At 35.5% G+C, this 22,639-nt stretch overlaps 1 protein-coding gene across 10 annotated transcripts; it reads right to left on the bottom strand.

Annotated features, from left to right (window-relative positions):
- Positions 1 to 424: 424 nt before the first annotated feature.
- LOC103436773 (protein MLN51 homolog) lies at positions 425 to 6,682 on the bottom strand. 10 transcript variants are annotated; one of them, XM_070804630.1, is made up of 13 exons: positions 6,401 to 6,682; positions 5,638 to 6,245; positions 4,458 to 4,563; positions 4,162 to 4,361; positions 3,221 to 4,071; positions 2,768 to 2,888; positions 2,257 to 2,379; positions 1,915 to 1,970; positions 1,744 to 1,789; positions 1,519 to 1,590; positions 1,363 to 1,438; positions 892 to 983; positions 425 to 801 (listed from the first exon to the last, which is right to left on the bottom strand). In XM_070804630.1, the coding sequence occupies exons 2-10, from the start codon at positions 6,159 to 6,161 to the stop codon at positions 1,533 to 1,535; spliced, it is 2,085 nt and encodes a 694-aa protein (XP_070660731.1). In that variant the 5' UTR covers positions 6,162 to 6,245; positions 6,401 to 6,682; the 3' UTR covers positions 425 to 801; positions 892 to 983; positions 1,363 to 1,438; positions 1,519 to 1,532. The 10 variants fall into 10 exon arrangements, with proteins under 10 accessions (XP_070660731.1, XP_008373461.1, XP_070660735.1 ...); XM_008375239.4 differs by having other exon boundaries at positions 892 to 980; XM_070804634.1 differs by having other exon boundaries at positions 4,458 to 4,560.
- Between the last annotated feature and the right edge of the window lie 15,957 nt (positions 6,683 to 22,639).

Below are 22,639 nucleotides of genomic sequence, written 5' to 3'. Positions count from 1 at the left end.
GTCGGCGAGCATATAACAACCTCGTAACCTTTGATTATCAAGGTCAGGTATTAATGCACATTTATATGGGCATTTTGGTATTTTGGTTAAATAAATCATTGTCATTCAGGTCAGGTAAGCAGTCAAAGTCAGATTTAATCGTTAAACTTGTATCATGTTGTCCAGTTCTAAGATATAAGTACCCATTCGCATCCAAATCATGCTGTAACCAATATGCTTTCAAATCTTCGACCACCTTCATTTTGGAGGCGGATGGACGACTGCCCTGGCAGCCTCAGACCACACAACCCAGATCGAAGGCTGCCGCGGTCGCCATCCTTAGACCGGGCCCCTTGAAGAGGTCATTTACTTCGTTCTAACCAGAAAAAAACATAAAAGATAAAAAATAAAAACATGGATTACCGATTACACTTACCAAAAAATCTCAGCTAAAAATTTCCTATTAAACATAATTAATTCACTTATCAAAGCAAACAGTGATTACATTATCGACAGTTCAATAATCAAGAAACTCTACCCTTCAAGTATTCAAGCAGGTTCAAACTCCAGCTAAACAAGGAAAATAAACTAACACAAAGGTCTTTCAACAATATAAATAAACAAAAAAACCAATGCAACTATATCTGTTAAAAAAAAAAAAAAAAAAAAACCTTTTGAAAATCCGACCGACGGAACTGCTGCTGCTGCACAACAGTTCATTGTACTCCTTTTTTTTCCATTTTCTTTATATAGTAGTTTATGAGGAGGCTCGTCTTCATTTCTCACGAGCTTTTCGATAAAAAAACCAAACCACAAGAAAACCTGAAAACAGCAAAAGAGAAGGTATCACACACAACGCCAATTCACAGGACAAAGATGTTAAAAGTTATTTCAATTGAGACCCTTTCCTACCGAAAATGTAAACAAGCAATGCCACCCGTCAAGCCGCAAATGTTGATCGTAGGTTGAGTACAGCATGAGCAGGTGTTTGTCATACATAACTGCTAGAACAGGGGGAACAGAGAAACAGAAGAAAACTTTGTCAAATACTACTAAATAATATCACAAAGCCATAAAATACATTCAGCAATATGACGATAAAACTTTGTCAAATCTTCCCGATGGTCTAAGTACAGAATAAGAAAACTAGTCACAATTGTGGTTGTAGTGTCCAATTCTCGACAATACAAATAAATGAATTTTAATTCTCCACCTACAGGCCTTTCCAAATTTAATTGTTCATTCGTGTTTGTTCATAAAACATAGAAGGCCATTACTTGTGGAAGAAATTTGAGCTATCCATAATACATATAGAATTATCACTTTGAGGTGTCAAGCACTGAATATATGTCAAACCAAATCAACGAAAGACCAAGGCCCTACCTAAGATATCTTGGAACACATTGGCCCAAAGTGCCCCAGAACATAAGCTGAAGATCACAAAGGGCTGAACGAAGGACTGCATCACCAAATAAACACAACTTAGAATTTTGTGACTCCCAATACAGCAGAAAATTTAAATTCAGGCAAAGATGGAACCTTTATCTGCTTATTCAAACAAGCTCCATGTTATTTTGAAGTACTTCACTGGCCACATTCATCTGTGAGTATCTGCATGTGAGAAGAAATAAAAAACATTCAGATTGCATCAAAAGGTAGAAATCTATAATATGCACCCTCACCACTCTAACCCAACCCTGGATAAGGTCGAAGAAAGTCTGGCAAACAAATAATTAGCGCTAGAAAACATGAGGTATGACTTGCCTGCGAGGCTTGTTTTGTCGTTGCCCATATTCATCTCCCACAATCTCTGTAAAAGAAAAAACTATGTTAATACCAAACCATAACAATAAATTAAAAGTATTTAATGCCCAACTCAATGGCCAAGAGTTAAAAAAGTAGGAAGCAGAGGCAAAGTGTAAGATAATGCTGTACCAGGCTTTTGTGAAGGCTTCCATTCGTTACTGGTTTTATTTGGATTATTCTCTTTGCTGCAAATTAACGAATATTATTTAGAATGGTAGATAAAGATGTTAAATAAAATATAGGATCTCCTGACCACGTGGCAGTAAAAAGACCACTTAAACAATTATTTCAACTTCAACAAGGGAAATTTAACCAAGACACAGTTAAATAAATAAACAGACAACAAGAAGATAAAAAGGAACCACATAATATTAAACGAGACAAATCTAACAAACAAGTTAAGTAAAATATGATACAGGAGAGGCCATTATCTCAGAATCAAAACTATCAAAGAGGCACCAAACCACCAACCTCAAGGAACCCACAGAAGATGTTTGTCCTAATGGGCGAGCATGATAAGAACCATCAACAGTAATATAGGAAGGGCAATATGTTGCCCCCAGTGCTCCTGCAGCACCCGCCAATACAGGTAACCTGAAAAAAATTCAAACAATTACCACCAGAGATCTTTCTCAAACTAAAGGAATCACCCCTTTTAGATTGAACTCCATTCTCATAGCAATACAACAACAACAACAACAACAAAGCCTTTTCCCACTAAGTGGAAATGAAAATAATCGCCCACTTGAAGATATTTTTCCAAGACAGATACGACATTGAAGCAGTTCCTACCCACACAGCAATGAAGTATAAAGAAAAGATATTTTAATATCATTCTCTTTATAGCAGACAATAATTTCTAATGCAAAGTAGTCAACCACTAACTGAACTAAATAAGATATCTACTTCCCATAAACAAGAAGATCTAAAAGAAGACAAGACAACAGATAGAAACATACTGACATTAAAATAATTCCCATACCATGTCATTTCGCCCGAATTTCCTAAACCGCCAAGTTGTGGCTGAGCAACATATCCAGGAAAGGCCATGCCAACAGCAGGAACTCCCATACCCCCAGTATGCTGGCCCCCAAATTGCATGACTGCACAATCATCGAACCAGATGAGATGTCAAATCATAATCTATTGAAAGCTTAAATGTTAGAGAAAGAAACAAGCTAATATGCACTAATAATTTAGTCTCTATATTCTAGCTACTGTCAGTCACTGTCGATAAACAGTTCAGAGAACACCATCGGGGTATAATCATAAACAGTTCAGAGAAGCAGTGAAAATGTTTTCTTAGGTTACAGTGCAGGGAAAAAATTGGTAATTAGTCTAGATTATGTTTTATTTTTTCATTTCTACAATTAAGGGCAACTCTAATTCCGGAGAAATTGATAACCAGAAAGGTAATCCAATCCAATATACTTACCAGGTAAAAAGGCTGGAGTACCAGGAAAGTTAATATCTTTATGATTAACATCCATACTCCCAGTGGGTCCCATAACCGGAGCTCCGCCATACGGAAGAGTGCCCCTTCCACTACCCTGAACACTGCCTTTTCCCTTCGCAACCAGGGCACCTTTAGATTTACTTGAATCTGAAGGTAATTCAACTTCTCCCGATTCGAAGGAATTTGATGACATGGTTGTTTTGGGCGGAGAGGAAGCTTGAGATTCACTTCCAGGGCGTTCTCCCATCTGCTGAGCAGGAGCTTGCAGAGCCAGTTGAGATCGATTTTGAGCAGGATTGCGCCGAACAGCATGGAGATGTGTTGATGGAGAAGCTCTTGTCATTTGGTTCTGAGACACCGGTTGATAACTCATCTGTCCATGGATAACGCCCCTTCCTTGAACCCTAGACTGAGGAGCTTGAGTGGTATTGACAAATGACCCAGAAGGTGACATTTGTATGTTAGTCAAAGTCTTCCCAGTAGCTGGGTTGGTAGAGTCATTAATATAAAGCTTGTCCATATCAACAGATTCAGCTATATTCTTCCCTCGCACCAATGCATTGGTTTGGGGCACATTGAAACTCTCCCGCATGACAGAAGACCGAACATTTCTCTTACCACTCCCAGCCTGTACATCCCGCTTTTGGGAAAGAGTGATGTCTTTATTGGAACTGGAAGAACCTGATGGGTAAAAAGGAGGAGAAGCTGAATTCAAGCCTGAGGCAAAGACATTTTTCCTAGCAAAAACTTGGTCAGATTGTGCATTTGAGTTGGGAGTAAATGTTCTCTCTGAATTACTTTGTACGTTTTTCTCGGCAGGCTTTCCAGACCTGAAAATAACATCAATGTGACAGCTAATTATAAACAAATCATAGAATAACGAAGAAAGTATTAGTACCAGAAGAATACGTTGTACTCACTGTTTGTTTTGTGTTGGCTGTGCCTGTCTGTTATTCCTAAAAGCCGGTTCATACCTCCTGGGCCCTCTCCCTCTCACACCCTTGGGTACCTGTAGATTATTATTGTCATATTCATTAGACCTGTTTCCTCTGGTACTCCCACGATCAATACCTCGGTTTCTTCCGCGACCTACATAAGGACCCTTCAAAGGTTTCTTTCCCTGCATTAGTAGGCAGTCCACATACGAAAGTCAGATGAGAGATGAAAAAAGATCTGTAGAAATATTCTGCAGTATGACCATGTATATAACTATTACCTCTTCGTAGTGCCTTTCCTGCAAAGTAATCTCTTCAAACTTATCGTGCCCCCATTTCCTTTCATCTTTGGACTCCCACAGCTTCCTTCCACCATGTGTTCGCCTACTAAAAGAAGAATAATTCAAATTATCACAGTGCTATACACCGTAACTAGACCCATAAAAACTAAAACCAATGAGAGGCAATTCCAAAAAGGAAACTTTAGATATCAATGTTAAAATAATGTTATACTGTAGGAACCCCAGAGTAAAATACTAGGTTTGGCATAGAAAGCTTGGATGGGGTATCACACAAGGAAAAAGCAATTCTGTCCATCAATGTTTTCATTTTATTTCAATATTAAACAAATCAACATATAATCCACCAGAATTTCCTCAACTTTTATGATACAAGTAACCACAACATCAAAATAAAAATAGCAAATCATTGTCTGACACAGCAGTCATGGTGAGCAAATGCAGTACTTTTTTGTTCTTTTGATAGCAAAGACTGGGACAACAAAAAGGAGGTAGCCCTATAGCATCTGTGGGAAATTCAACATGAGGCCCATGCTTACTGAGGTGCATCTCAGCCCGTCCCACAACAGGACTAACCCCTGGGGGTTGTGAGCCATTGTGGTGTTCACAAAACTTTGCCAAGTGAGACAATGCAAAATAAAATAATGGATACACCGAGAAGGGATTTCGATTTACACTAACTTGCAATAGAGCAGCGTCCAATTTTGCGCACTAAACCTTATGAAAATCATAAACAATCACTTCCGTGTAGGAATGAAATTGCGATGTCCACAAATATACAATGAAAGTGCAGATGATGTTTAAGAACAACTAAACTCTACCATAAATCCTTTTAACCCATTCCACAGTTTAAACAAAGCTTGTTCGAGTGAAAAACACATCAAATATGTGAGGTAACTATCACCTTGGCATGTCCAAGAATGTACTTTCAACCAAAATAATTTAACTAAAACAAAACACATAAGAAAAGTAAACTAATGGGTAAGACGCATAACATTAATAAAATAAAAAAAGGAAAAAATGCCAACGGAAAAACAATGATACATAAAGAAGCCACTATCACAGCTGCAGAAGTTTACTTCCATAGTACAACAGTACAACTCCCACCTGCAAAACTAAACCTACATTCACACTGACGGAAAATACAATTATAAATAAATACCTGTGCCGACCAACAGAATTGTCCCTGAAACGGTCATCATGCATGTAAAATGCACCCGCTGTCGGCACTGCAAATGGCTCATTCTCCTTCTTCTCCTCCCCTTCTTCGACCTGATTACCCCCATTCCCATCCACGGACCCTTCCACAGACCTCTGCCCATCACCTTCCATTTCCGTAACAGCCAAAACCTCAACCCTGCCACCCGTCTTGCCTTCACGGCCGCTATCCCGATATCCTTCCAAGTCCTCTTCTCTCACAACTTCCTCCTCAACCTCTTCTTCTTCATCAATCTCTTCTTCTTCATCCTCTAGTTCTTCGTCATCATCGTACTCAGCCGCCCCACCCTGATCATCCGATTCATCGGAGTGAACCACGGCCCTTGGATCCACCCTTGGCTTCTCCCTCACCTCCTCTTCACCTTCCTCATCATCGCTCGCCGCTGCCCTCCTCCGCATCGCCAGAGATCGCTTCGCTTCCTCCGGATCACTGTCATAATCCACATCCTCCTCGCCCACCGAAGCCATCAATTCAACTCTAAACCAACAAAAACCCTAAATCCCAACCAATGAAATCTCCAACGAAAAAACCCTAGACAATCCAAGACTTCCCTACAAAAATCAAACACCAACCACAGGTATCTTAACTCAGATAAACCCCAACCTTCGTGGAAATTCAAACGCGAATTCGAAAAAACCAAACCCCTGAATCAAAAACCGGTAAAAACCAAAATTTCGCGGGAATCAACCCCCAATATGTACATTACCTTAATAGGAGCTCGAATTGGGAAAAACTAGGGATTTTATTAGGGATTTGGGATCTTACCCGTGAAAACCCTAGAGAGAGATTTTGGGGCTTTTGGGGCTTTTGGACGACGATGCCGTCACAAATTGAAAGAGGAAAGACTTGGAGAGAAGTTAAGATTTCGATGAAATAGATAATTACGGAAATATCTGAGGCAGTGAAGTTGTTGTGCAGGGGTATTTTGGGGATTTCACATGTTGTAGTCACAGACTCACAGATTCACAGGTCTGGAGAGGGAGTGAGGCGTCAGAGACAAAGACGCGATTGGTATTAAAAAAAATTGACCTTAAAAAAATGTTTGATAAAAATTTAAAAATAGCTTATTTTCATAATTTTGAGTAAAAAAATGTTAAAAACGTGAAACAGTAGAAATGAGTTTATTTTTACAGTGTAGCAGAATCAGTTTATTTTTTCAATGAACAACAATATTAAATCAGCCCTAAGCATGATCTCACACGTGGACTGGCTTACATTTGTTGGGTGCTCTCAACCAATCAATTTCTGCCATTTGTGCATCTGGAAAGTGGGGTGCGATCCAAATTCAGCACTTTTTTTGTTGTTGTTTCTTTTCTGGATTTTTTCTTTTTTACCTTATTTTTCCTTTCTTAAAATTTAGAAGCAATTACCATTTAATATTACAGTTTAATGGTATTCATCTTTATTTGTAAGTAAGAGATTTTATGTTCGATTCTTGATAAAGACGAATTTGAATCACATTATTACTAACATATTGTGAGGTTAAACTTATCTCCTATTTGTTAGTATGAATAATATCGTTTGTTTAAAAAAAATTCAAAAGCAATTTTATTGGAGTAAACAGAAAAGGGAAAATGACATGATTGCTTTATCCAATACCAGATGAAATTTTTTATAGGGTGTAATTGAAAAAATATTGTTTTTAGAGTTTACTCATTGTGGCCCTCAACCTTCAAATAAACTAACCTTGTCTTTCATGTTAGTTTGTACATCAATTTCATCGTGGTTGTTAAAGTTTTTATTTTTATTTTTTGTTAGACTTGATCATGTGGTGCGCATATAATTTCTTTTTAATTTTGCTCGTTGGCCATGACGCGGTAATATGATTAAGTTTAGGTACATTGGCAAAAAGTTCCTAAACCCTAAACCTAGGATGATTCTAGGTACATTGACAAAAAAATCAACATTCACTCATAATTTCAACAAAATGGTGCTTTAGTGATGAATTTCTTTGCTCCAATAATTTTCCTCACCAAAAGGCACTTTCATTGTGGGTTCCCCCATGGTCTAAAATATCTATAATATCCCGATATTTTCATCGAAATTTCTATATTTTTTTACTACCGATATTTTTTTGGACTACTGATATTTACGATATCATTGATATTTTAGACCTTGCTAAGTCACTTATGTATCTTACCATGCAATGTATAAAGTGTAAAATATTGTATTAATTCATTACATATAAATGATTATGGTGTGTTTAAACTTCTTTCATTAATTACTACATATTTTCTACTAACACAATGTTTGTCAGCTCGCTATATAATCAACTTAAATCAGTTATATCTATCATGCAATGCATTTCCTTCTAATTTTTTGTGATAAACTAATAGATAATTGACTAAATAAACATCCTGCAAAGTTTCAATAAAAATTTCTAAGTTTTTCTTACAATTTCCGTGGTTTTTATTCAATTTTTATCGATATCGATAATATCCCGATATTTCCATCGAAATTTCCGTATTTTTAGTTACCGATATTTCCGATATCATCGATATTTTATACCTTGGTTCCCCTATGGTCATAACACTATAATGTCTAACTAATTCTTAAACTTGCAAGTTCTTACAAGTCGCATGCAACTCTAACAACATTTTATCTCAATTACATGACGATCCAATGGTCAGATCGACAATCCTCACACAAATAATGGCGACTACAACTTTCAGATCTAATGCTTGAATTCCACAAAACTGTTATAGGTTCACATATAGGAGGCCAACACATTGTTGTGTAGATAAACCCATACAAAGACCTTATGGGCTACCACGCATATCAGCATATGTAGTGGATTGAGTAATTATACGATATTAACAAATTAACAGAACTTCTGATGTAATTAGACAACATGCATGACATTGATGCGTAAAGGTAAATTTTGAGGATGACACTAGTCAATTTTGAACTTAAGGGACAAAAATAAGGCCTTTTGAAAACATCACAGACTATTTGCTCTTTTTTTTTTATGCAATAATATTCTAGTCTAATTAGGGAGAGGATAGAAGGAATACTACCTATAAATGAGTCTCACTTAAACCTGCAACTTATAAGTGAATGAAAACTAATAGACTGTAAGATCATAGCTATGCATAATATATTCTTGACATTCCTTTTTGTTGGCAGTTGAAAATCAACAATGGAAGATTGGAATGTTGGTGTAGAACAAAACATATGGGGTGAATAACATCTTGACCCAAAGCAGTTACACTTTTCATTTGGACTGAACGCACTGAGTTGAAAAGGAATATCCTATCCACCACTTGCTATCTTATTTCACTATTGAGTTCTTAATTGTGTTTTGCACTTCATATACTGGCTCAAACCTTGACGAGCCTATTGAGCAACAATAATATTTTCTTAGTAAAATTGATATTTTTTTAGAGCTACCAAACTAGCACATAAAACATATACTCTTAAGTACTAGAGCTATAAACTTCTTGCAAAGTGAAAATAACTTTTGTTATCGTACATTGTCTTTTATTGAGAGCCAAACATTATATGTATTTTATTTTCTCTATAAGTTCTCAAAAGAGGCAACCTATAAATTCACCACACCTTTAGTGATTTGACATGGATTTTGAAGCTTAGAAGAAAGATTGAAGACTATTAATATTTCCTCTAAGGGCCGGCTTTTTGATGTTAGAGAGGAAGAGTTGCTCTCATCTCTTGTTAAGATATGATCCTAATTGAAGGAGAAGCTAAGTGTGAGCTTATATAGGGAGATTAGTCAAATGAACGACTCTCTCCTTCCTTTCTCACAAAACCGCCCATGCATAAAAGCGATGGGGCTTTTAGGCCATAACCAATGGCTATCGTTAATTCTAACTTGGATCCATATAGAATGGGCCGCATTAAGGTGTTTTGGTTTAGAATTTTTCTGTTTTTTTTTTCTAAGGGACAAAACAACTTTTGCTTTGTGTGTAAGAGAAACACAAGGAGTATTTATACTCCTTACCGGAACCCCTATGCTGCACCTCCCTTGGGTTAGGCGGAATGGGCTTTGTTCCATTTGCCTAGGCCTATCACTTACCCACTTTGGGTTTGTGACTTGGACCAATTTTAATTAAATAAGCTCCAATGGCTATTTAATTAAAATCATGTCCAATAAGCCCAAATAATTAATCTAATCTAATTAACAATTAATTATATCTAATTATTATCCATATAACATTACTCAAACTTATCATATTTGTGTGGCCTGTTACGTTCTAATTAAAGTCGACAGTGACATTAATTAATGAATAAATTTAATTTCATACACTATAAGTGACACCTAACAACATGTCATGGCTACCGGTTAGTAGAAGTAGGAGTGAATTTTTTGCCAAATTACTGTGCTAATCGAATTTCCAACCATACCATACTAATTTTGTGCCAATCGGTATTGGCATGGTATTGGTATTAGATACCATTATCACGGTATTAATGTACTGTACCGAAAAATATAATATATGTAATATATAATTCATTAAATCATATAATTATATATGTAATTATATATAATATATATATATATATATATATTTTTTTTTTTTTATAATATATAATATGTCTATATATTACTTATCACCTTTCGCTTGCCCTTGAAGTGCTTCTGCTTGGCCTCCGAAATTTGGTACGCTGTTCTAAGATTTGATCACACTTTAAATAAAATCTAGGTCGTTGATTTGATTTTACAAAACTCATAATTTATGTTTTAAGAAGTAATATACAGTATATTTTTATTTTTTGAATTAGATCCATTTTCAATTTTCTTTTCTTTTGAAACTATAACTTCTATATGGATTATAAACTTCTATTTGATTTGGTTGGAACTTCTATTTGGATTGTAACCTTAATCTCCATCGTGAATCATTTGATTTATTATGTGTGTGAATTGTAAATGATGAATGATAGATGAATTTAGGCTATAATATATGAGAAGTCTTGCCCTTGAATTGGGTTGGGAAAAAAAAAGAAAAGATTTTGGCCCAAAACAAAGTGCCAATTATCATACCATACCATGCTAACAGAAATATTTGGTGTACTGAAATTCGGTATATCGAAAGTTTGGTACGGTAATGGTAATAGATTTTGCCAAACTGAAAGTTTAGTATGATAATTGATATGGAGGTTCTGGTACGGTAACCGTACCAAACCCACCCCTAAGCAGAAGTATACATGAACCATGATACTCTTTCGAACTTTGATTGTAGTTACAATGCAATTTGGTCCTTCTATTATCCATATCCAGATCTCGATCAAGAATTATGTGATATGGAATTATATCAAGTCACATACAATCATCTATGATCGCCATGATGCATCTCATGTTGAAGCAGTTCTTACAAACATAACGTGATCAATAGTTACTCTTGAACAATTACCATCAGGTGATAGGTTCTTTATTGCCATTCCTGAGATGCATTTTAGGTGGCTTTGAGGGATATCTCCTTCCATTGAACAATTACCATCAGGCGATAAGTTCTTTATTGCACATTCATGTACCTTCATATTATACACAAGAACCTGAGTACCACATTATTGGGCCATGAGATCTCATTAAGGGCTTTAAGGTGAAATCAAAGTCCATATCTAAAAATATAAGATACCTATGATGCTTCAAGTCTAAGAACTATTTACATACTACAACCAAAAGCTTTGTAACGTTTGGCATGTGGTAAGCATCCATACGTTTAAACTTCTTGAACATTCAGTGTTCAATGAACTTATTAATAGATAAGCATTTGTATATCCATCACGTGTCCAACACGCGTAGCACAAGACCTTGTTGGCTTTAATACGATTTACACTCGCCTTTCCGGATAGTTAATGCCCGGTTGAGTTTCCAAAAAGCTAAGAACTTTATCTAAGGACTAAATGACTATGGAATATAAGTCTCCTTACGCTAACGTCATTTAGGACATTGTCTCCATACCTTAAATCCTATAGACTCATTCATAGTATATTATCACTATAATATAAAGCCAAACTCATGAATGGACAAAATTTGCCTTTTATTAATTAATTAACATGAAGTTATTACATAATATCCAATATTATATAAATTGGCTTTTAGAACATAACTCCAATATAGAACTCTATGCACGTACTCTTGTTTGTTTGCGTTCAGTGAACTCACTCTACATTGAACGCCTACATACTTGTCTTAGGCTAAAGATTAGCCATCCTCCTAATTAAGCTAACGTAGTGTGTACCAGTCTTTATGGATTATAAGTATCCATTTAATAGTCTTATGACTAGGAACAGTTTAGGATAAGATGAAAGGAAAGAGATCTCTCCAATACAACTTATTTATAGCGGTTGGATATCGAATCTCACCGTTGTAAGAAAATAATTCTACAAATCCAACAAAATGAAAACATTTTGGTAGCCTTAGTGGCTATCAATATCAATGTCTTTTCCAATAATAAGTAAATATTTTTTAATACAACAACATATGTACACTTTTTGTTTATGAAAAATGCTAGTTATAATGGCCTAATATTTATTTTTGTTGCACAACTTCGAGCAATTCATAACGCTGTGTTGCACGTTCTGTGGATCCGTAATATAAAGATATCATTTCACTGTGCAAATATGTACTAAATCGTGAAAGAATAAAAACAATAAACTAGCTAGGAAATGAATGCCTTTTGTGCATGCAGTCATGAGCAAATGTATTTGCAAATAGAATAGTAAACCTAAGAGTCCATAGAGAGGTAGGGTTTGTTTTGTTCATACCAGAGCCCACATTTGTACGCATAAACTTTGAGCAACTACAAGTATAGTTGCAAAGATTATCTGGTACCGACATTCCGTGCTTGCATTTTCTTACACAAAGGGAGGCACACCAAAGAGGCCTGGTCACATTGCACTTCGAATAGCAATTCCCGTAGCAATCTTTGAAAACCAATGGAGCTTCCTTCCCTTCGACTGCTGCAAGTATCAAGAACATCAGTCCTACGATTACCACAAGTCTCCCAGTAACCATTTTGTTCATAGGCTCTAGTAAACAACTGCCCTTTCTCTCCAATATTTTTGTGAATCAAAGGCTGAGAAAAATTCTAGAATTTATAGCATCATTATCATTTATCTACCTATAATGTATTAACTTTAGGGTTAATGAGTGATGCTTAGTTTCTTGCCCAGAAAATCTACTCATACGAGTTCTCAATTTACTCTTGGATATATCATATATCCTTTTTGGATTGGCCTATTGGTTTGACGGGTTTGTAGGATATAATAACCAACCCTCAATTAATGTCTTTCTTCTTCTTTTTATTTTATTTAAATACAATTACATGTTTATAGTAACAGAAGGAAGAATAAATTAGTTTCAAACTCATCATGAGACTCGTACTCGTCATCCATGAGATTCAAACTTTAAGGCCTCTCACTTATAAATGTGGAGTACTATACGTAATACGTAATCAGTAACACTGCCTTTCTTATCATTCTAAAATAGTGTATGCATGTAAAGCACCATATAATCACATCCTTTAGTAACAAAACTCACGCCACTAATATCTTTTAGATATGTTGAGAATTTGCTAAGTGTACCACCAAAGTCTAAAGACCAGATCTGTTTCCTGGAAATTAACGAGGACATATGGGAGATATCAAGGGTGTACCTAAATATCATGTCTACTACTTTATATCAGGCTAAATAGCAAAAATGGTCCCTGAGATTTGCATAACTCATCACTTTGGTCCTTAACATTTCAAATTGATAAAAGTGGTCCCTGAGATTGTCCACTATCCATCATTTTGGTCATTCCGTTAAAAACTCCGTTAAGTGTCTCGGAGCTCTTGGCCGGAAGTTTGGGCAACAAAGCTTCGTAACTCAATCATTTCTTAACCAAATTCGACCCATAATATATCAAAATGAAGATAGGAAAGTGTAGAATAAGTTTATACCTATTTGGAAGCCCAATGGCTGTCAGAGATGGCCGGAAAATAGCCTCAAAGTTGACTGGTCCAAGGGAAAACTGAAAAACTCGCCGGAAACTGGGTAAACTTTAAACATTCATAACTTCTTCAACACTCAATGAAATCAAGTGATTCAAAAACGAAAATCATACTACTCGACGAGACAAAGAGAATGGTACCTTTTTAGATGGCTAAATAGTCGTTATTTGGCCGAAAAACGGCTCGAAAGTAGCTGTTTTGGTATCAAGTTAGCCATTTTCTAGCTATTTTCTGGCCAAACCACAACGATTTAGCTGTCTAAAAAGGTACCATTTTCTTCGTCTCATCAAGAAGTTTGATTTTCATTTTTGAATCACTTGATTTCATTGAGTATTGAAGAAGTTATGAACGTTTAAAGTTTACCCAGTTTCCGGCGAGTTTTCCAGTTTTCCCTCGGACCAGTCAACTTTGAGGCTATTTTCTGGCTATCTCCAGCAGTCATTGGGCTTCCAAATAGGTATAATCTTATTCTACAGTTTCCTATCTTCATTTTGATATATTATGGGTCGAATTTGGTTAAGAAACGATTGAGTTACGAAGTTTTGAAAATTGCCCAAACTTCCGGCCAAGAGCTCTGGGACACTTAACGGAGTTTTTAACGGGAGGACCAAAATGATGGATGGTGGACAATCTCAGGGACCACTTTTATCAATTTGAAATGTTAGAGACCAAAATGATGAGTTATGCAAATCTTAGAGACTATTTTGGTTATTTAGCCCTTTATATCATTATAAAACATACATATGGCAACCATTTACAAGAATACTACTGTGATAGATGGTAATGTTTGTGAGTGAAAATGGAGTATAATATGCCTTTGTACCAATATTTTGTGGTTAATTTTTTTTTATATTGATTGGACCTTATTTGGATGTGTTAGGTATGATTAGGATAACTATAGAGGATTTATATATGAGTTTAATGACCATTTAAAATATGACTAGCCTTCATACACATGCTCACACACGTGTAAAAGATATTTTTTTTGAATCACGGCGTGCTACACGCGACTTACACGTTTTAAATGTATTTATATCCGTAAATTGACAAAATGAAAGTCAAATATTTGATGTAAATGAATATTTTTAGATCATGCTAGAAGAAACCCCTCATAAACCAATTAAAGCATCTGAATTCACATAATAAAATCCGTCTCTATAGAATTTACATTAAGAATAGAGAAAATAATATTTAATAAACAATTGATTGAATCACATTATTACTAGCCCATCGTGAGGTTAAGCACACCCTTTCCCCCTTAGTATAGATAATATCGTTTGTTAAAAAAAAATTATTTGACAACTAATTTAATCACATTATTATCTGCATGCGAAAGACCTTTTTTATAACTGGCATTACACACCTCTTAAGATGTTTTAAACGTATTTAAAAATAAAGAAAATAATATTAATAAACAACTGATTGAATCACATTATTGCTAGCCCACTGTGAGGCTAAGCCCACCCCCTCCCCTTAGTGTAGATAATATCGATTGTTAAAAAAAAAACAATCATTTGACAACTAATTTAATCACATTATTATCCGCATGCGAAATACCTTTTTTATAACTGGCATTACATGCCTCTTAAGATGTTTTGAACGTGTTTAAAAACAAAGAAAATAATATTAATAAACAACTGATTGAATCACATTATTGCTAGCTCATTGTGAGGCTAAGCCCACCCCTCCCCCTTAGTGTAGATAATATCGTTTGTTAAAAAAAAAACAATCATTTGACAACTAATTTAATCACATTATTTCCGTGTGCGAAAGACATTTTTTATAACCGGCATTACACGCCTCTTAAGATGTTTTGAACGTGTTTTAAAATAAAGAAGTTGAATCACATTATTACTTGCCTACAGTGAGGTACTAATTAAAAAAAAATAGCACAAAAAAACTAATTAAAATGACGAAGGCATTTTTTGAATCACGGCGTGCTACGCGCGACTTACATGTTTTAAATGTATTTATATGCGTAAATTGACAAAAGGAAAGTCAAATATTTGAAGTAAATGAATAATCTTAGATCATGCTAGAATAAATCCCTCATGAACCAATTAAAACAGCTAAATTCATATAATAAAATCCGTCTCTATAGAATTTACATGAAGAATAGAGAAAATAATATTTAATAAACAATTGATTGAATCACATTATTGCTAGCCCATTGTGAGGTTAAGCCCACCCCACCCCCTTAGTGTAGATAAAATCGTTTGTTAATAAAAAACGGTCATTTGACAACTAATTTAATCACATTATTATCTGCATGTGAAATACTTTTTTTATAACCGGCATTACACACCTCTTAAGAGGTTTTGAACGTGTTTAAAAATAAAGAAAATAATATTTAATAAACAACTGATTGAATCACATTATTGCTAGCCCATGGTGAGGCTAAGCCCACACCTTCCCCCTTAGTGTAGATAATATCATTTGTTAAAAAAAAAACAATCATTTGACAACCAATTTATAATCACATTATTATCCGCGTGCGAAATACCTTTTTTATAACCGACATTATATGTCTCTTAAGATGTTTTGAACACGTTTTAAAATAGAGAAATTGAATCACATTATTGCTACTAATTAAAAAAAAAAGTACAAAAAAAAAAGCACAAAAAAAAAAAAAACAAATCAAATTGATGAAGGGATTTTTTAAATCACAGCGTGGTACGCCTGACTTACATGTTTTAAATGTATTTATATGCGTAAATTGACAAAAAGGAAAGTCAAATATTTGAAGTAAATGAATAATCTTAGATCATGTGTCACATCCCGACCAGGGGTCCACCATATCTCGGGCCTGCTCCACTGCCGTAGCACGATATTGTCCGCTTTGGGCCCCGACCACGCCCTCACGGTTTTGTTTCTGGGAACTCACACGAGAACTTCCCAGTGGGTCACCCATCATGGGATTGGTCTCGCACGCTACTCGCTTAACTTCGGAGTTCCGATAGAACCTGAAGCCAGTGAGCTCCCAAAAAGCCTCATGCTAGGTAGGGATGAGAATATACATATAAGGATCACTCCCCTGGGCGATGTGGGATCTTACAAAATTAGTTGTCAAATGATTGTTTTATTTTTAACAAACGATATTATCTACACAGGGGGTGGGGGTGGGGGTGGGCTTAACCTCACAATAGGCTAGCAATAATATGATTCAATCAGTTATTTATGAAATATTATTTTCTCTACTTTTAAACACGTTCAAAGCATTTTAAGAGGCTTGTAATGCCAGCTATAAAAAAGGCCATTCACATGCGGATAATAATGTGATTAAATTAGTTGTCAAATGATTGTGTTATTTTTTTAACAAACCATATTATCTACACTAAGGGGGAGGGGGTGAACTTAGCCTAACAATGGACTAGCAATAATGTGATTCAATCAATTGTTCATCAAATATTATTTTCTTTATTCTTAATGTAAATTCTATAGAGACCGATTTTATTATGTGAATTCAGCTGCTTTAATTAGTTTATGAGGGGTTTCTTCTAGCATGATGACACACCTCGACTGAGGTCAAGGCATGCTAGCCGTCACGTGAGGGTGACGTAGCCATGTGCACAGTGTAGAAGTAATAAGAATAGGAAATATATGAATAAATAACGACCGAAAGTTACTAATGTGCATTCATAAACCAGAAGTGCTAAGAGTGAATTACAAGTGTAAGTACACCTAATCAGAGCGTAGAAAGTCTAGGTGCAGTCCAGTAGGACAAGTACTAATCATACAATACCATAAGATGTACTACAATTATTTTAATATGTCAGAACCGCCGAAATCCTCGTACGCCACCAACAGCAAGCTTACCTAAAACCTGGAGAGGCATAAAATAGAAAACGTGAGTGGGCAAAAATAAATGTTTTACAAAACCATTTCATTTCTCAAAGGTTCTAACCCCTCGCCGTAAAACATGTATAATTTTCCCAGAAATAGAATACAAACATATGCATAAATATATATGTAAATATCTCAATTCAATTCATGCTTCACATAATCATATTCATAAGTATGCTCATGCCAAAACATAAAATAGAATAAGTAACTCAGGTGAGAATAATTTCATTACAATTAACATATTAGCTGGAACCCCTGCATAAGTCTATACGGCTGAATTCATAGCTCATTATTTAATCTAGCCGGAGTCACTACAATGACCTATACGGCACTACATTGCACATAAGTCGGAACCACTAAAAAGGGTCTGTACGACAAGACTGGGTGTAATATAGTTATGCTCAATACTACGCTCTTATGATAGCTGGGCGATAAATCGCTAGTCACCTATGAGTCGGAACCACCTATGATGGTCTGTAAGACAGGACTGTGCACCTAAATTGGATCCAATATGAGCATGTGGTGCAGAATGTGACATTATATACAGGCCTGTGCCATATCTCTGACTAAATCATAATCACCCTAGGTGCAAGTTTATGAGCTCAATGTTTACATATCACATCATCGATGATTCACATAACCAAACATAACTCACCTAGTACTTACCTGAGCATCCACAGCACCACAATTATATATTATGCATCATATACTATATCAAATACAAAATATAAATCTATATGCATGACATTTAAGGCATACTTTCATTTAAATGCATTTTCTAAGAAAATATCAAGTATATAAGTATATACTGAAAACCAAAAGCCCACTCACTGGTATGTTGAAGGGTCGTAGTCCCCGAGTCGCCCTTGACTGTGCTCGTCCTCGGGATAAGCCTCCCCTATATGCGAAATAACTATAAAAACGTTATTTAAAGCACATAGACAAAACTAGCTAATAACTTCTCATACAATACTCAAATGGGGTGTTTGAATATACCAACGTGATCTACACAACTCCACGAATATCCCCATATTTGTAGAATAATTTTCTGACCACCCATGCGTCGCCACGCGACGACCAAGGCATGACCAGAGGCGCCTCCCACGTGCGGGCACGTGCTAGGCACACTGATGGTAACAGTAATGAATATTCTGTCTAAAAACTAACTGCATTAGCTTATGCCGTTAGCATATTCCGTCAAAACTGACGAAATATGCTTCTTCTTCCCCGACGAGTCACGAGACACCGGCGACTGTTCGCCGGTTTCTGGAAAAGCTTCTAACCCTAATTTCTACCTCATTTTAACACCAAACTTTATGAAATTTGAACAATTTGGAAGATCTCATCACGATGAACAAAACCATACCTTCTACGAGCCCTAAAACCCATGGGATTTGCCGGAAAACTCCTCAATATTCTGGCCAAACCTGCAACTCGTCGAATCTCACTATTTCGACGTCCAAAATCTTCCAACGAACCACTCCTAGCCTCGTGATGACCTCCTTAAGCTACCTATAAGCTTGAAATCCCCAAAAACATGAGATTTTATATTTGCATGAATAGTACATAAATCGGAGTTCTAGAGAAACTACGGTTTTCGAAGGAGTTCTTACCTAAAAATGGTACCATTTGACTTGTATGAGCCTCAGGAACATAATGGTGTCCTTTAAACCCTCGATCTGCAAGCTTCCTTCTAGATTTGATGTTGGTCCATACGTGAGGGAAGGAGAGAAAGTGAGTCTGAGGGTGAGAGAGCATGGGAGAGAAGTGAGAGGAAGAGTTGTGTGTGTGTGTGTGAGTGGTCCATGTGGGTCACCCACCAAAACCACAAAAAAAAAAACTAATTCCAATTTGTTCCAAAAATTTGGGAAAAAAATGCAAGTTTGGACCACCATTACATGCATGACACACCACAACGCTCACATCCAAGGGTAAAATAGCCAATTCACGTCATCGATAATTTATTTCGGGACGACTGTGACAAATTTAATGTAATTTAATCACATTATTATCCACGTGCAAAAGACCTTTTTTTATAACTGGCATTACACGCATCTTAAGATGTTTTGAATGTGTTTAAAAATAAAGAAAATATTATTTAATAAACAATTGATTGAATCACATTATCCTATTGTGAGGCTTAGCCCATTTAGTGTAGATAATATCGTTTGTTAAAAAAAAAACATTCATTTGATAAATAATTTAATCACATTATTATCCGCGTGCGAAAGAAATTTTTTTTATAACAGGCATTACACGCCTTTTAAGATATTTTTAATGTGTTTAAAATAGAGAAAATAATATTTAATAAACAATTGATTGAATCACATTATTGCTTACCCATTGTGAGGATAAGCCTACCCCTCTCCCTTAGTGTAGATAATATTATTTGTTAAAAAAAACAATCATTTGACAACTAATTTAATCACATTATTATCCGCGTGCGAATGAAATTTTTTTATAACCGGCATTACAGCTTCTTAAGATGTTTTAAACGTGTTTAAAACTAGAGAAATTAAATCACATTATTGCTAGCCTATTGTAAGGTACTAATTAAAAATAAAACTACAAAAAAATTAATTATTAAATTTTTTCTATTAAAATGACAAAAATGCCCCTGCCTTATTTGATGCATTATTTTGGGATGCCTTTGAAGTTTTTTTTGTCTTGCGGGGCATTTTTGTCCAAATATTTTTGTTGAAGCTTGGTGACACCAAAATCACTATTCACCTTTTCCTCTGGCTTTATATATAGATGATAGGAGCATATTTATGCGACTTAGTTAGTTTGTTCTTATGCAATTATGTTGTTATTTCTTAGTTAAATTAGTACTTTAAGCCATTTTCGTGTGTTTGTAGGTCTAAAGGATTAAAGAAGCAAAGAAGTGCATTTTGGAGCTTTTTGGAGCAATTTTGGGCTTGAAAGGAATATCATACGCTTGGAGCAAGAGAGATGGACGAAATTGAAGACCTAAAGATGCTAGGATTCCTAATTGAAGAAGGATTCCTAATTGAAGATGGATTCCTAGAAGAATGAGGATTCCTATTTGAAGTAGGAAAGTTAAGCCAAGGTTTCCTATTTTGGTTTGACCTTTCCTAATCCTAAGTGTCCCTAAGTTCCAACAACATTGAAGGTCTCTTATGCATTTTAGGACACAAACCAAAGTATCCTTGCACCATACAAGGCCTTGCCGTGGGTTGTCTCCCTTTCCTCTTCCTTGCCGTGCAAGGGAGCCATCCCTTTCCTATTTTCTGCCATAAATCACATTCCCTTTTCAATTAAAAGCCTTTCCCTTTCTTTCCTAAACCCAGCAGCACCTTCCTTACCTTTTCTTTAGGATTTTGACTTTAATTCCTATTTCCCTTTAAGTTTTGAATTAATTCATGTTACCTAAATTATTTTCCTAACCTTAATTACCCTAAAGGCCTTAAATAAACATCCTTGCCGTGGAAATCATACAATAAATCTTCATTCACTTCCATACACCCTAGCCGCATCCTTACACCATCAGAAACCTTTCCATACACCTTTGCCACAACCCTTATCAATCCAAAACACCACCATACCTGTTCTCATCCATTCCTCCATACAAACAACCCTTCAAACCATCACCAACACTTGTGCTGCAGCAAAGGAAGGGAAGGAAAGTGTCTGGATGTGCTTGTTGTCCAATTTGGATCATTGGAGCGTTTTAGGTGTTTTCTTTCTTTTGTTTCCAATGTATAAATTTGTTTATCTTTGTTTTGCGATTATGAGAAACTAAGCCCTTCTTGGCTAGGGGCTATGATTATACTTGCATTATGAATTGATTACCTTCAGTTGTTATTTCATAAATTGTGAATTCAATTTGCTTAACCGTTTGATTGATAACTTATTCTTGTATGTTTATTAAGAGTGCACACTTAGTTCACCTAATAGTTACAAACTTATATTTAAAAGTAGTGGAGGTCGCTTATAAACGATCGTGTTAAGTGAATTCTTGGCAAGAGTATCATGCTCATCATAGTTACGAATGCTTCGTCAATGCTTATAGTTTTCATGAAGCTTAATGATCTTTGATTGTACCTTTATTGTGCTTTTCACGTAGGGGACTTTTAGAGAATGTTTTGAATTGTTGTATGTGCTTTCCCATCCAATTCAATAACTTAAGGAGAACTTGAAGGTTAAAAAAAAGTGATGTCACAGTTAACTTGGGGTATTGAGTTTCATGGTCTATTGAAAGAAACAATTGGAAGTCAATTTGAATGCAATTGTGTCATGTGTGGAGAAGAACCCTCTAGCTAGCCCATCATCCATCTAATTCAATCAATGTCGTGCAAATCTGTCTGGTTTTAGTTATTGCTTTGTTTTACTTTATTTTCGTCCAAAACCAAATTCCCCTTTACTTTAGAGTGTCTAATTAATTAGAATATGTTTAGTTTGTGTTTTTAAGTGTTTTGAATCAATATAAAACCAAAATTTGTCCAAAAATTGTGTTAGAGTAAGAAACTGCCTACTTCTTGTTTTTAGGCAGTTTTGAGCGTTTATAGCTTGTTTTGAGTCTTTTGAGTTTGTTTTGAGTTCTTTGAGTCTAGTTAAGTGTTTTTAGCCTCTTTTTATATATTTGAGTCAGTTTAGAGTGTTTTAGCAATCCCTCATACTCCCCGGTTTAAGAACGATCCCTACTTATCCATACTACAATTGTCAACAAGAGGGTTTAATTTGTGTGTTAAGTTAATTTTCGTATCAATAGATTTTTAAGACATATAGGTGTTACTAGAGTGCGATAGTGTAGTAATAATTGTTTCTCATCCAACAAATGTTCAAAGCGTTTTTCTTTAATTTTATTACAAGTAATATTACTACTGTACAATATATATATATATATATATATATATATATATATATATTGGAGCGTTAGTTATACAGACACAAATATATACTATTTTTCACACAACTCCACACCTTTTAAAACATTTGAATGAGGAACAAAAAACCCAATAACAGAAACCCAAGCCCAACCAAAAAAAGAAACGGACCGACTAAATTATGACCCATAGCCCTTGACTATAACTGTTAATAAACGGACATGTTAACCACTACACGACAAAAAATCATAAAAACGAACCGGTTTTCCTTATTCAATACCACGAATTGACGGTTTCATGTT

Source organism: Malus domestica, chromosome 09, assembly GCF_042453785.1.
Source record: "Malus domestica chromosome 09, GDT2T_hap1".
NCBI lineage: Eukaryota > Viridiplantae > Streptophyta > Magnoliopsida > Rosales > Rosaceae > Malus > Malus domestica.
This window is presented reverse-complemented; position numbering and strand designations above follow the sequence as displayed.

What these genes read in the sequence shown, in the direction of transcription:
- LOC103436773 (XM_070804630.1), bottom strand. Translation starts at nt 6,161, where the DNA reads ATGGCTTCGGTGGGCGAGGAGGATGTGGATTATGACAGTGATCCGGAG. An exon ending in AATTCTGTTGGTCGGCACAG is followed by an intron (nt 4,564 to 5,637) that starts GTATTTATTTAT and finishes TTCTTCTTTTAG; the next exon opens with TAGGCGAACACATGGTGGAA. An exon ending in AGGAAAGGCACTACGAAGAG is followed by an intron (nt 4,362 to 4,457) that starts GTAATAGTTATA and finishes CTACTAATGCAG; the next exon opens with GGAAAGAAACCTTTGAAGGG.